This window comes from Electrophorus electricus, chromosome 1 (assembly GCF_013358815.1).
Source record: "Electrophorus electricus isolate fEleEle1 chromosome 1, fEleEle1.pri, whole genome shotgun sequence".
Lineage (NCBI taxonomy): Eukaryota > Metazoa > Chordata > Actinopteri > Gymnotiformes > Gymnotidae > Electrophorus > Electrophorus electricus.
The window spans coordinates 7,642,525-7,657,011 of NC_049535.1; the positions used below are offsets into that span (position 1 = coordinate 7,642,525).

At 40.0% G+C, this 14,487-nt stretch overlaps 1 protein-coding gene across 1 annotated transcript in view; it reads right to left on the reverse strand.

The window, feature by feature from the left end:
- LOC113578130 (protein kinase C-binding protein NELL1) overlaps positions 1–14,487 on the reverse strand; it is a 159,197-nt gene that overhangs the window by 62,866 nt on the left and 81,844 nt on the right. The window contains exon 12 of the mRNA XM_035527909.1: positions 13,877–14,005. Within this exon, the coding sequence (XP_035383802.1) occupies positions 13,877–14,005 (129 nt within the window). The remainder of the gene's footprint in view (positions 1–13,876; positions 14,006–14,487) is intronic.

A 14,487-nucleotide genomic window follows, 5' to 3' on the forward strand; every position in this document is an offset into this window, starting at 1 on the left:
TGAATAAACCCATGAGTTGAGGCATGGCCGTTTTCTAATACCTGAAGTTGTTTGGTCTGAGGAACAATACTGGAACAATGCTGAGGAACAAACATATCTGAGGACTGATGCTGAGACTGGAGGAATGTCTGAGGATGTGCTAATATTTACATCACACTAGGGTATGTTCCAACACACTAACAATATCAAGTCAGGAGTAACCCTGTGCCGACAGATGGGTTACAGTATGTAATTGTTCAATTACTAAATGCACTTATGGCTGTATCTAATAAAGTGACCAGGATATGAAAGCACAAGGTGTTTCTAATAAAGAGCAATCTTCCTCAATCTTTCTTCCAATGAATACAGTGCCAGGAAAGGCTGCACCACAAGGCAGAATAACACAAGAATATAAGGGCAATTGCCTCTGGTGTTACATATTACAGCTGCAATATTATACACAAACTGCAGAGTGCAGAGCCCTAACCACTTCAGTGCTACCCAGCAGTAAGGCTCTCTAATCTGCCTCATTTGGCACCATCTGAAATGCAAGCTTTACATTTAACCAAAACCAAGCCTTATGTGAAACCGAATGACTCAAAGCAAAATCAACAGAGAATTCTTCTGAGTTCTGCTTATTAGAAGATTTATACGTTATGTATTTGCTTGAACAACTACAGTGCAATTATAATTTTAATATAACTAATTAGAAATGAATGAGGGGGTATACAAAGCCAAGTACCCTTCAATTCGCATCCATTTTACCAAACACCAGACAGCTGAAACCTCCAATAACTGCCTGTTGTGCGATTAATAATTCAGCACAGTGCGGCATGGAAGAAACCTTTATACGTGCAGTTTCTTAGTAACAAATATATAGTGAGCTGTATGAGCTTTTTGGTAGAAGAGATGGTGTAAGCTGTAAATATTTCTTGTACATTTATGATGTAGGGAAAGCTCTAGGGGGGAGATGGTACTTAAAGGTAATATTACCATGAGAGCAGGAACACGGGCCTTAGGTGAGCTACAGTGTGTTTACATGGGTGACAGAGAAGCAGAAGCAGTCAGGCAAAAAGGCCAGCTCGCTCACTCAGCTCTTAACAGCTCCCAGGTGGGCAGGCTCATGAAGATAGGTTTTCTAGTGCCAGTATCCCAGTCAAAATAAAATCTCAGTGCATTCTGATGCAATTTTCAACCCTGATATGTTTGTGCTGGTCTTACTGTTGTAGCACTTATTGGTTGTGTCTATTCATCAGGTCCAGAACCATGCGCTTAGGTGTCCATCCTAAGAGTAAATGGTCCTGGATACCTAACCCTGAGACACTTCTTCCCTTGGAACCTAACTTTACACTTTTCATAATAATGTATCATTGCAAATCACATTAAATTACTCATTTAATAAAAACACTTCAAATTAAGTAAACTGTAGTGAAATACAGGACACAACCTACAATTCATGTCATTATGTTTTTTTTTCTGCTTTCTGCTGGCTGATTAAACTATCGATTTAATCACTACACTAATTTAATTCTGTGATAGCATATCCATGTGGACTGAGCATCTCAATTTTGTCAAGGAAATGCCTTAAAATTCCAATATAGAAAACACATTTCATGGTGCGCTCATTGGACTTGTTCTCGGCAGGCCCAAACCCTCTTACTCTGCCCCATCAGCAAGTCCTCCTATAAATGTGTGTGGAGGAGGTGTGCAATATGTGAGCTCTCACCAGAGAGTTCTTCAACCTCCGACTGACCTTAATGGAGGCTTAGCTAAAACGAGCCCAGTGGCACAAAGGCCTCTTTCTCCCGCTCTCTCTACAACTCCATGCCACCTTTACTTTTTCCACCCCTCCATCTCTGGGTCATTCGGCTGGTCCGCATGGGATCCCTCACCTCGTAAGTTAAGGTGCATTTACATTTGGGCAGCCTTCTCAACAGGGTGTTTTCTACTCACGGAAGCACAGGCTCAAGTGTCACCTGCAGGTAACCTATAATAGCAGGCATTAAAAAAAAACAATCAAAAGCAATACACTCGCTTCATGTAATACGCATCAAACCCAACTTTTCTTTTTTCTGTCCCCTCTCTATTCTTCTTCTTTTTATTTTTTCCCCTCCATTTTCTCTCAAAAGAGCAGCAGTCAAAATGCTTATTTTAGAAGCCTCCGTTTGGTTTCCACTTCCAGCTCAAATCTCTTTTACATGCTTGAGGTTCTTGGCAGGGATGTGCTCCTGTGGATGTGTCCAAGATGAATTCACCAGAGAAAAATTAAATATTTAAATATGGTTTTCAGCTCAGTGCTATAAAAAGAGGGAAGCTCTGCTTTGATCATAACAGACTTCTCAACAATCTCTGTGGCAGTTCTGGGCATTGCAGTACACACAGCTTTATATACTTAAAAATTATTAACATGTGACATAGCATAAATACAGGAGTTCTGAGAGTTACAGTTTTTTAAATAAGGTAACCTTTGAGACTCTTAGCTGTTGACCTCCTGCATTACCACTAAACATACTACATGATGTTTTTGCACTTTCTTTCTAAAATGTCAAGGTTCCTCAGTTTTGAAATGTGAAGACATTTAAAGAATTGCATGCACCGGTTCATGGCCATCTCTCAGTCATATTCCTTCAGTGAAGGTTTCCTAAGTGTTTATAAAATATGGCATGACCTACTTCTTCCTCTGCTTTACAGGGACTTCTAGCAGAAAGGGGTAAATGATTCATACCACCTGAATTCCTGCTGGCCATAAACACAAATCCCTGGCTGTGGCCATGCTAGGCTGTTTCAAGTCATTTTAAAGCCCAAATATTCAAGATTCTGAAGAAATCAGAATCATAGTGAAACTGCATGTTTCATATAGCACTAAGGAAAGCAGCTGTAAATCAGCATTGTGCATCAACATACAGGCAGAGCAAGTTGACAAGGACACATCTTCATTGACATGTTATTCCACCAGTTATTCCACCAATGATGCCCCATCGGTAATTTTGCACACTGACTAATGCCCATGGCTCTCTCCCCTCTGTGGCCTGACCTGGAAAAATGTGCCAAAGCCTCTAAGACTCATTATTTGTTAAAAAACTGAACTCAAAGTTCCTTAGTTCAGAAATGTGTACTGAGGAACAGAAGTACATGTACTCTTTCATGGCCACCTCTCAGTCACATTTATTCAGTGATGATGTCTTTTAATATGAATATAGCATAACCTCCTTGATCCTCTACTTTGTGAAGTGTCCATGCAGGGCCAAGAAACATAAAACCTGATGAAGTAGAATTTGAAAATGCCACACCTTCACTAGTTGTGCCACACCTTCACTAGTTCAGGAAGGAATTTCCACAGTTTTCCCATGCATTGTACTTTAAGTAACCGATCAACCAAGGTATGCATGGTATCCAGAGCAATCAACCAGAGCTATGAGGATAATGTGTGGTTGTGGGTGCACTGCCATTCTTAGCTACAGTAGCCCCGTAGCTTCACTCCAAAATTAAATAAGTTAAAATTGGACAACAAAGATGTTTGGAGACATTTTTCAGTGGGCTATTCCTTTAAGCAAGCTAATAAAAGTAGTGGTGTAGCTAATACAATTAGTGATTATTACAATAAGAATAAAATTAACATATACATGAAGTGGCAAAACATGGCACGCAATCTGCTCATGCCATTTCAATACATTCCAAATAATACAGTGAGATAATAGATAGCAGACAACAAAATAGAATCATGAAGCTGCATCACTACAGACCACAAAAAAAGAACATAAAATAGAGCCTTCAGCAGAATTTGCAGTTAATTCCTTATTACTGTTCTACATATGGATGCAGAAAATCCTGCGTCGTATCTGTAAATCAAAAAGACAGGTGCGAGGAGAAGATGTGCTTCCTCTGTTTGAATACTGTGATGGGTTTGAAGGTGGATTAAAGAAAATATCAGAGAAGATATTTGTAACTCAAGCAAGCAAGGAACTGCATGTAGACATCAACAAAGATTTGTAGCAGATCTAAGAACACAGAGAGAAGCTTATTAGGAGACGTCTTATTTATTCCGGTTAACCCTCTCCCTCCCCTTCCAGCGTTCCCCCACCATCCTCCCACCCCTTACTTTTCTTTGTCTTGAGGGTAGAGGGTTGGATTCTGGAGGAAGGGAGTTGGGTGTTTAAGAAGCCGCACTGTTACTTTGAAACACAAGACAGATTTAATGGAAGCATGGGGCTAGGCTTGGAGTTGGTTGCGGTAAAGCTGTGGAGATCAACAACAGAGAATTAGGCCTGGTTCAGCGTTGCTGTGCATTTTAGATTCTGACACTGATAAGCCAGTAAATGAGGGAGGGAGAGACAGAGGTGGTTAACATGTGGTTGGGATTTAGCAAATGGAGGACAGGCAAGGTATTATGATGAATAACAAGATAGCCCCCTCAGTAACAGTTTTAGCAAATGCAAAGGCTTGGTGGGTTGAGTGTGGAAATCCCAGAGTGACTGGTGTTTTTCATTTGCCCATCCTGATAAGAGAGTAGTTAACCTACTGCCAATCAAACCACTGAAACCAAGCCTTTCAAAGTGTTCCATGCCCACTGCTAGAATCTGTTTCTGGCACATTTATCACATTTTATTGGCTTAAGCTAAATTTATAAAGTAAATTTAATTACTTTTTTTTGTGAAGCATGACACTCTTACACATTTGGCACAACAAACCTTTCTGAAAGTATTTTGCTTTGCAGTTCGTATTCATGTTCTGCTTGTTTGAACAGCTTTGCAGTGCTTTTCAGACAAGCTAATTTAACAGGGTTCAGTTCTCCTTATTTAAATACAGTAAATGAGATGGAGGACAATATTTCAGACTAATAATTAAATAAAGTGGAACATGGGAAGCAACTTGGAATATGAGAAACAAGTTTTATGCGAATAAAGACAGAAGCAGATCGATTTTTTAAAAGTCTTTGTACAATTTAATCTTATGCCATTTTTTACCCATGTTATATGGCACCTAACAACCATGGAGGGTGCAGAAAGCATGTGCAGCCACCAAGACAGATGATGCCAAGCACCAATCTTTTTGAACTGCTGCCCATTCTGTGACAGGGGGCAGCCCATCACACTCAGAGGCTGCTCATCGTCAGCAAGCTCAAACACACAGATGTCCATTACTGGCTAGAGCCAGTGAATGACAAGAGACAGAGTAATGCTATCCCTCCCACCCAGAGCGCAGCGCCAGTTTGCTCCCTTGGACTCCTGGTCACAGATGGCTGTAGTACCAGGGCTTGAACTAGTGAGCTCCCAATTATGGGGCAAAAGCTTTTCTGTTATGCCACTCAGGAGCCCCTGCAAGATTTTCTGAATTTTCTGTAATCAAAACCAGAGTTCTGTACAAGCTCATTGACTCACACTAATGGCATATGATATCGCAACAAGACAAGTCTAATGACAGTAATAACCTGGTGTGTCATTATCCTACTGACACCCAGAGACTTAGCAGATTATTACAGGCAATTATTATTATCTCTAATGCTGTCAACATAGTATTGCTGGGGGTAAAAAAATATATCATGACATGTCAAATATTTAAATATGTCATGTAATTATGATTAAACATGTCAGTGTGGGATCATTTTAGCACACAGATGATGACACACCTGCCAGAGTACCAGCAAGTGAATTACTAGGGCTTCAAGTAATTAGTGTTTTGTATTCAGTATTTAGTACAGAGAATGTGAATATCAGCAATTACATATGGAATCAAGACTAAACCTTCATATGCATTTTAATTTACTTTAGCCGCTGAGTTAGGACCTCTCAAAATAATGTCTTAACACATGCTGTATATTCAAGGGAATTTGGTTAGTGCTGTTTAGTTAGCCCAACATATGTATTCACAGCCCATGTGAGATCATTCATCGCTGTAAGTGGCCATGATCCAGTATGCAGTAAAAACAGCTCTTCTGCACCTAATGCAGAGCACTAAAAACTCTTTTAGCTTAAACATCAATGATAAGAGGTGCTGACACTCTCTCTAAACACTAATGGTGAAGCTGGATTTAGTCCATTGAACAGAGAGCGCAAGCTAACTTAGAGCTGTAAGAAGATGCAGGAGACAGATGAAGAGTAGAACAAGTGACACTGATAAAATCTCTTCCAACACAAGAATGCCACTATTACAATGACGCCATGCAGAATACTGCCGAAGTTACTACAGTTCAGTCTGGCCATGCCGAAGAGAGAAGGAAGCTACCAAATCTGAGTGGTAAACAGTCCTATCTGCACAGAGATGAGAATATTGGGTCTTCAGCAATATTAAGTCTAGATCTTGTGCTTTCAGCCTAACATTTTTTGGCAAGTCTTGGCCATGTCATATTATATTGGTAATATGTCATATTATAGTGCCCGAAGACTTGGTCAGCCACACTCTTAAACTTGCTATCAATGAGTGGAGTCTGGCCAGGGTTGTGGTAACTGACGTTAGAAGTAGCTACAGTGTTTCTGATTTCATAAGATCACAGCACCTTCACTTGATTGTGTTACTCTTAAGAACTCTTATGACCGTGATACCATCTGAGTTAAATTCATATTTTAAATCAGATTAGCTTATGTTTTGTGGTTTATTTCTACATCTTCTATTAGCAGCACAGAACTATTTTTCATATGGATTTTGGACTGTTTTGAGGTCTCTAGCCTGAGTCTTTGTCTCTGACGATGGCTCTGTTTCAAATGGCTCTTTGGAAGCCACAGGTAATAGAACTCTGTGTTGCAGAGAATAGCTTTTTAAATCATGAATGCCCTTTTAAAACCATGAGACAGTTAAAACACCATCTTAAAGGGACAGACTAGAAAATATTGGTGTTTGTTGGTGTTTTTATGCTGGGTAATAACCTGTCAAGGTTTGTAAAAGAACACAGAACAGAAAGTCCATTTTGAGTCACACCACTTGGCACAAAAACGGCAGGAAGCACTCCAGAATAACAAGCCAAACATGAACCAAGAAACAGGGCCTACGCACTGGTCACCATATATTGCAAAATGGGGTAACAGAAACAAGCACCCTCTACATGGGGAGACTTCTGAAACATGGATATTGATTTTACTCAAAAACTCAAGCCTTTTGTTGAATTGCATTTTCAACCCCAAGATAAAATAAGCTTTACACATGCATTCAATGCACTTGTATGCTATAAAAACTACTGTACGCTGTTTACAACTAGTGTATCAATGCACTTGTATACTTTCAAAACTACTGGAATAGAGAACAACGGTAGTAGCATAGGCAATAGCTGAAGGTCCAGTATAATATTCTAACTCTCCTTTAAAGAATTCATGTTAGCACACAGTTTTGCGCAAATGTTGTCATTGATACCATGTTCATAATAATAAAGTTACTGCCAAGGTTTTTTGTTTTATTACAAGAAGACCTTGAAGATATGACTGGGGCAGGTAATATAAAACCAAAAAGGTGTTGAGTTTTGTTGCTGGACTGCCAAGCTGTATTAATTTTAAAACCCCCTACTGCAGTGATGTTGGAGTACTCACTTCAACATGCTAATACAGCTGAGAGCGATGTCATCTTTAGCTTATTTCATATCATGTTATCATGTTATTGGTCCTTTCAGTAATTAGATTCAGATGTAAATTAGGAGAACAATTTCAGTGAACTATGCAAACTCTCCAGAAAGAGGTACAAAGCACTTGTTGAAAAGTGAATTCCTGTCCTGATTGCCTTCACTCTGAGCCCTGAACTGCCCCATCGGAGTCTAGCCCAACACGACAACATTTATCTTCATTTACATATGCTCATTTCCTCTCGACAGCATTCCCTATCTGCGGACCTCGGCCTCGCCGGAACCAAGCTAATTTGATTCATTACCAGTTGTTACACAGCAATAGTCCTTTCTCAGTCCTTTAGCCAATTTTTTATACAGCATGCCCTGTGAGACAGAGAGAGAGAGAGAGAGAGAGAGAGAGAGAGAGAGAGAGAGAGAGAGAGCGATCAACAGAAAGATTGAGTGAGAGAGAAGAGGGAAGATCTAAATGCATGGATGAAACAGGTAATTACCTGAATCTCCTTTTTGCAGCTTATACATAATTCCCTTACTGCCTCAGTGCTTTGCAGTTTTGAAGACAGTGAGAGAATTGAAATCCATGACCTTGAAATACCAGTGCCTTATGAGGAACAGAGTAGAGAGGTGAAGAAAGGATAGATGTATCTGTCTTGCTTTAATTAAGATGACTCTCCACATGACCCTTCAGAATGCTCATAGCTGTCGAAAGAGCTTGGGCAGAGGTGTTCTTTCCTTTTAAGAACGATTCTCCTCTTTGAGGAGGAAATGAAAGCATATCATGGATCATCTTGCATCAACCCAAATGGTAGGGAAAGCAGAAAAAAATCCAACCATTTGTAGGTGAAATTAGAACAGAAAAGTTTAGGTGAATATTTTGAAGATGACATTACATAATTCATGGCTTGAAGGAAATTTGAGCCAAAGAATTCCCACAGTCCTGCGGCAGTTCATGTTCAACACAGACAGCCATACCTTTCCCTTCTGTGATGTAGCATTATGTATATGATAAAGTGTTTTCCCATTTTCCCCCTCCAGAGCAGTGAGGCAGTACTACTGTTTATCACAGTCTGCCAATGTTGTATATGCCCACAGTATTTGACTACAGGGCTCAGTCTTGCACTTTTTCTGTTGTTGTATGTACCACATATGTCGCTGCCAGTGAGACCAGCAAGTAAGATATTCATACTTTTGTTATTCTGTGAGTTGAACTAAATTCATTCCCTCAAACTGCTTTTTTGCTGCACTGTAAAAACTTAATGAATTATTATGAAAGATGTCAGAAGTATCAACTATTACAGAATGTTATTACTTTGCACTGCTCCAGTTAATAAAGTCAAGGTCTGAATTTCACATTATAGGGAAGGCATTATATATAAGCACCTCCTAATCTAAGAGCATGCAAAGAAAATGAAAATATCATTCAAATGTTACTTCATGACAAAGCTTAACAACTTTTTCATAAAACTGGTACTGCAAGCACACACACACACATACAAACACACACACACACACACACACACACACACACACACAAGTGCACATGCACACAAAATAAATAAATACATACACAGACCACCTCGAAAAAAAAAAAATCCATATTTCAGAATGAACACTAGTCCTTATTGAGAAAGCACTGCTCATGCGTGACATTCATGGGGCACTGGGTAATATAATTGGTCAAATGTAGGGGTGGAATTTTACACATATTGTCATATTATAATGACAACAGTGTAAAAGCTTATTCAGGACTGTAGCTTTGACATACAGTGTGTGTGCATGTGCGCTTGTGTGTGTGTGTGTGTGTTACACATGCACGTACACACACATAGAACCAGTGCTACAGAGCAAGCCCATTACTGTACTTACAGTGTTTGACAGAGAGTTGAATGGGTTTTGTGCCAGTTATCAAATTTGGCAAAACCACACTATGAAAAATGTGGAACGAGCACGAGAAATAATTAGTGCTCAACATTGATTAAGATAATGAATTGATCATATTTCAGCCACTGTCAATGACTTCAAAACCAACAATTTAATGAGCAGACAGCTGAGACTTGTGACCCAGGGATTTGTGGCCACGGATAGAAGTGCGGGATCTGCGTCGGTATCGTTGCGCTGTGACTGAGGCCTTTACAGCTTATACCATAGTAATGGCATTAAGAGTGGCTTTATGGAAATGTGTTCCTGTGGGCAAACAGCATTTTCCCATTATACCAGTGGCAGTGTTATAGGTTCTTCTACTTTACACAAGGACAGTTGAAGACACATCTCAAACAGAAGCAGAGGGTGCAGCATGTCATCACAACACGCAGCAAAACCAGGTGCACAAGGCTCCATACCAAGGTATCTGATGAGGTGAATGGAAAAACTCAAACAGAACAGAAGCAGATTTACCACTCTAGAGTGAAGATTACATTTTGAACTGGAATGTTAAATACACCTGCATGAAGCTTATTGCTGTCAGTAAATACATGAAATGTCATTATATGTTAAATATTCAGTTAAACCTCTTAAATATTAAATGTTTAGCTAGTTTACAAAACTAGCTATAAATTTAGTTCAAATGGGTTTTTCATTGCAGTATACTGAAGAGAAGGTTGTGATGGCATGGCCATATGGAAAAGCAAGCTCGATGACAAATATAGTTCTCATTCCACTTTAAATTGTATGTTACTCAGTTTTACTGTTTCTGAAAGGAGAAAGCAGTTCATTATTACTGTGGATGCTTATAAAAACAGGAGGAAATCACTACAGTATGGAAAACCATTTAACAAACACATTTGGAGTTTTAAAGCCAAGAGTTTGCCTTTTAAAGATCCTTAAATTCTATCATTTTTTAATGTAATTCCCTTACAGCACATACTTTCATTACATTAAATACTTTTCGGTACATGCTTTCCTACTTATTCATCTTCCCTTATCTTGCTTGGAAGCCTAACTGAGGCAAAACCAGTGCCATACGGTCTGAAGTTGTCCCATTCAATTTATCCATGTGCCATGTTATAAAAGAGCTGGAGTGTAGAAAGTAACGCTGAACCAATTACATTTAATAACAACAGATGCTATCACACAGCTGACTGCATCTACCATGCCAGCAGCTGCATGACTGGCAAGTGTCCTGACCAATCAGCCATCAGCTGGTGAATAGCTGGTACATACAGTAAGAAAGCTTGCCTCTGTCCATTCACAGGCAAGGCAACATCACCAGGGGCATGCACCTTTCTCCAAGATTAGAACTATTTGTTTTAAAAATCCATCAAATATTCATTTTATTCATTAGCACCGCCTAAGATAAGAGGCGAAGGACCAAGTGAGATCTGAAAAACCTGCAAGAGACTCCTGCTAGCTATTGAGTGCTGAACAGCAGATCATCCTATGGTTTACCATGCAATAATAAGAGCATGTTTGTACTGTTAGACTGAGACTAAGCATGTTTGCTCCGTTTCCCCCTGGCTCCTCTGACAGCTTCGCAGTTCTTGTGGAGATGTGCCAAACCAAATTGAACTTAATAGCTCTGTCGCACTCTGAGAACATGGTACGCAAGCTGTCTCAAAATAACAGGAAAGACACCCAGGCTCTTGCGTCCTATCTGTGAGTACTGTAATTTGGAGGGAAACGAATGTTCCCTCCATGTTGATACACCTGTTCCGTGTGTCTGTCAGCCGGAGCAGGCCTGACGGCAAGCATGCTAAGTCTTATTGGGGAGGCTTTGAAATCTTAAGTGTTGACGTGGCCAATCAGTGGCACAGGGAGCTGCCCCAGGCTTCTGCGCCGGATTAGCGCTTCTGCCACTGAGGCTCTGAGCTTTGCATTTGCTACTTTACTCTTTTCTCATTCAAACAAATGACACATAATATTGTCTGGCGGCTAGCCAATCACCTTCGCCGAAATCGTTGACAGCCATGGGATACGTTAATTTTGCCAAGAGATTGTCTACTGACAGAGTGGATGAAACAATTCACAGTGCTGTCAATTTATGAAGGAAAGATATTTTGAAAGATACTAAGTTTTTCCAAATGGGTAATGCCACACTGGCAGAAACTTTGTCAGACTCTCAGAGGATCAGTTGATGCTTTTTCCTATACATATCTGAGCATTAGAAAGAAAGGTATTATAAAATATAAAAGAGAGGCAAAGGCCTTGTGTATACAAGAAAGCCTAAAGATATGCTTCATTTGACATAACTCACTGTTATGTTAATATAGTGACAGTTATTTGTCTTTAATAAAGTCATATTTACACTTTGATAGATGTCAAAAACTGTGTCTACTGCCTCTTTAAGCATGGCATAAACAACCCACAATTACCAGCAATAAATTCTCTATTCACATTTAACTACACTATACCTCTGCTCCAGTTTAGGTGATTACAGTGGCACAATTAAAATACAGTATAATCTTATCAGAGCAAAGGTGTTTTCCGGTGCAGTTCTCTGAATTAATGCATTAGAAACATAAAAATGAAAAGAAAAATCTGCTGCCTGAAGGCAGCATTCATTTCCATAAGAAATTACCTCAGTGAACCTCTATTTTTCAATGCATTAGCAGAGCCCAGAAGGTATAAAAGAAGGCAAATAGAGCTTTATAAGCCCCTGCACAGAGAAGACCTTGCAAGAAACCTAAGAACAGATAGAAAATGATGGGTGGGGAATCTGGGCACACAGCTGTGAATTACAGCAGACACAGCATACTCACCACAACACTAAAGACCTATGCAGCTAGAGTGCTCAGAGGAACAGGCTTTCACCCTTTCAGGGTTTTCAGGAATATTCCTTTTCTAACAACTCTTTGCTTCAAGATGGTCCTACACTAAAACACTGACCTGTTTGAAAAACTAATCAAAGATTCTAGTTGCTTGCAAGTTTTAGGGAATTTTAGGAGTTTTATTTCTATTGTTGTGGCCTTGTTTCACTCATCCCACAGCTCTATATAAGCCCCATTATGGGCAGGGATATTATTTAAATTTTTGCTAATTTTTTTAACTACTCTCCACTTGCAAGTTTATTTGAGTGATTCTCAGATCACTTCAGGGCATTTAAACTTCATTAGATGCGTGTCCAGCTACACCAACACCCTTTTCATGGCCAAAAAAAGCCTAAAAAACAAATAGCAGTTTTAATTCCTCATCATGGGAATAAGCTGCAGGAAAGATATGAATGCACTACGGTATAAACCTAGTGCTACGTCTCAGTTGGCATCCAGCCTGTCACAGGGCAAAGACCATACCTGCATGAGTTCCAATCACAAATCTCTACTGCCCCACACCTCTGACCACAACTGTGCTCAGTCGAGTACTGATTGGTCGTTACACACACCTGTCCCCTGTTTCTCCTCTTCCTATTTAAAGTCCCCCCCTTCCTTCACTGTACATGTTGCACCCAGTTACACCCAGTTCTTCCCTGTTGTATTTCATCCCTTTCTGCAAGTCTGCTTTTGCTTCAGCTCTGTCTGGTTTTTGCTTAAACAAAGCCATATTTGCTTTCTACTGCTCGCATCCTGTCCCTCTGTTGTGTCACACCTGGTAAATGACATTCACCACTGCCTACCAAAAAACTTATCTGTGCTTCAGTCGAAGTGTAGTCCATTGCTGTTGCTTGAAACAGCCCCATGATTTCATGAAATAACTAAACTAACAAAATGAGGTTAAAATTAATGGAAAGATTCTGATTTTCTTTTATGTTCATATGATTCAAAATGAAACATGATCTGCTAAAATAAGAACACTACTAATCCTTTCTTATACAACAAGCCAATGCAATTGAAGCTCCATGGTATATAACCACACGAACATTTCTAACCCTGTGATGTAAATTCTCCAAAAGTTTATCCCCATGTTGTATAGGTCTGCATGACTAGAGCTGTATATGCAGAGATCTTTGCACTAGAGCCAAACTGAGTGCAAATGAGCATAAAAAAGCAAACAATAACCAAGGAAGAGAGAGAGAGAGAGAGAGAGAGAGAGAGAGAGAGAGAGAGAGAGAGAGAGAGAGAGAGAGAGAGAGAGAGAGAGAGAGACGAGAGTGGTCTCTACAGACAAGACGCAGCCGAGCTGAACCCCTAGGACACCATCACACAGAACAGGCAATTCAAGAGGCCAATGAAGCAGGCCTTCTAAGCTACTTGATCAAATAACTCCATTATTGTTGGCAGTCATGTGACTGACACGCATGCGCGGGCATGCACACACACACACGCACACACACACACGCACACACACACACACACACACACTCTTCTTGGCTCTCTCTTTCCAGCTCTGTCTCTCGTATGCACACACACACACACACACACACACACACACACACACACACACACATAATCTAGAGGGAGATGAAGATGTCCCAGCCTGCCCTACCTTCACAGTAAGTGGAATCTCCATGGATAGAAGCATAGCCACTCTTGCACTCGCACTCTGCTTTGCTGTTCCTGTTCTGGCAAACAGAGTTTTCCCCACAGAGCACTCCCTCTGCACAGAAATCATAGCCTAGCAGAGGAAAGGGAGAGAAGAAAGCATCATTTCATAACTCTCAACATAGAACTTCTAGTGCAGAAACTGTAGGTATGTAGGTAAGTTCATTGCTCTATAATCAGGAAAACAGCTGGCAATTACCAGTCATGTCAATCATTAGCCCTTCATCATAAAAGTTTAGAAATATTTATTCGTAATGTTTATTGTTAACAGGTTAACTGTATGGTCTCTGCCAGCAACCTATCACATTTTGAGAAGTTTACAGGTGTATGAACAGAATGGGAAAAGCATGACAGCCTGAGTAAACATCATCAATCTTGCTAAAGGTATCACTGCCTTTCCTTCCCTTGTGACAGTTTGCACACACTGCCAGCATCCACTCCTGAAGGTGGATAGAGGTGGTGAATTACTCCAGAAGGTATGCTTGGGTCCATTAAGAAATGACAGTGAATATAAGCAAAAAATATTTTCAGAATAGTAACAATTTGCTTGCTTAC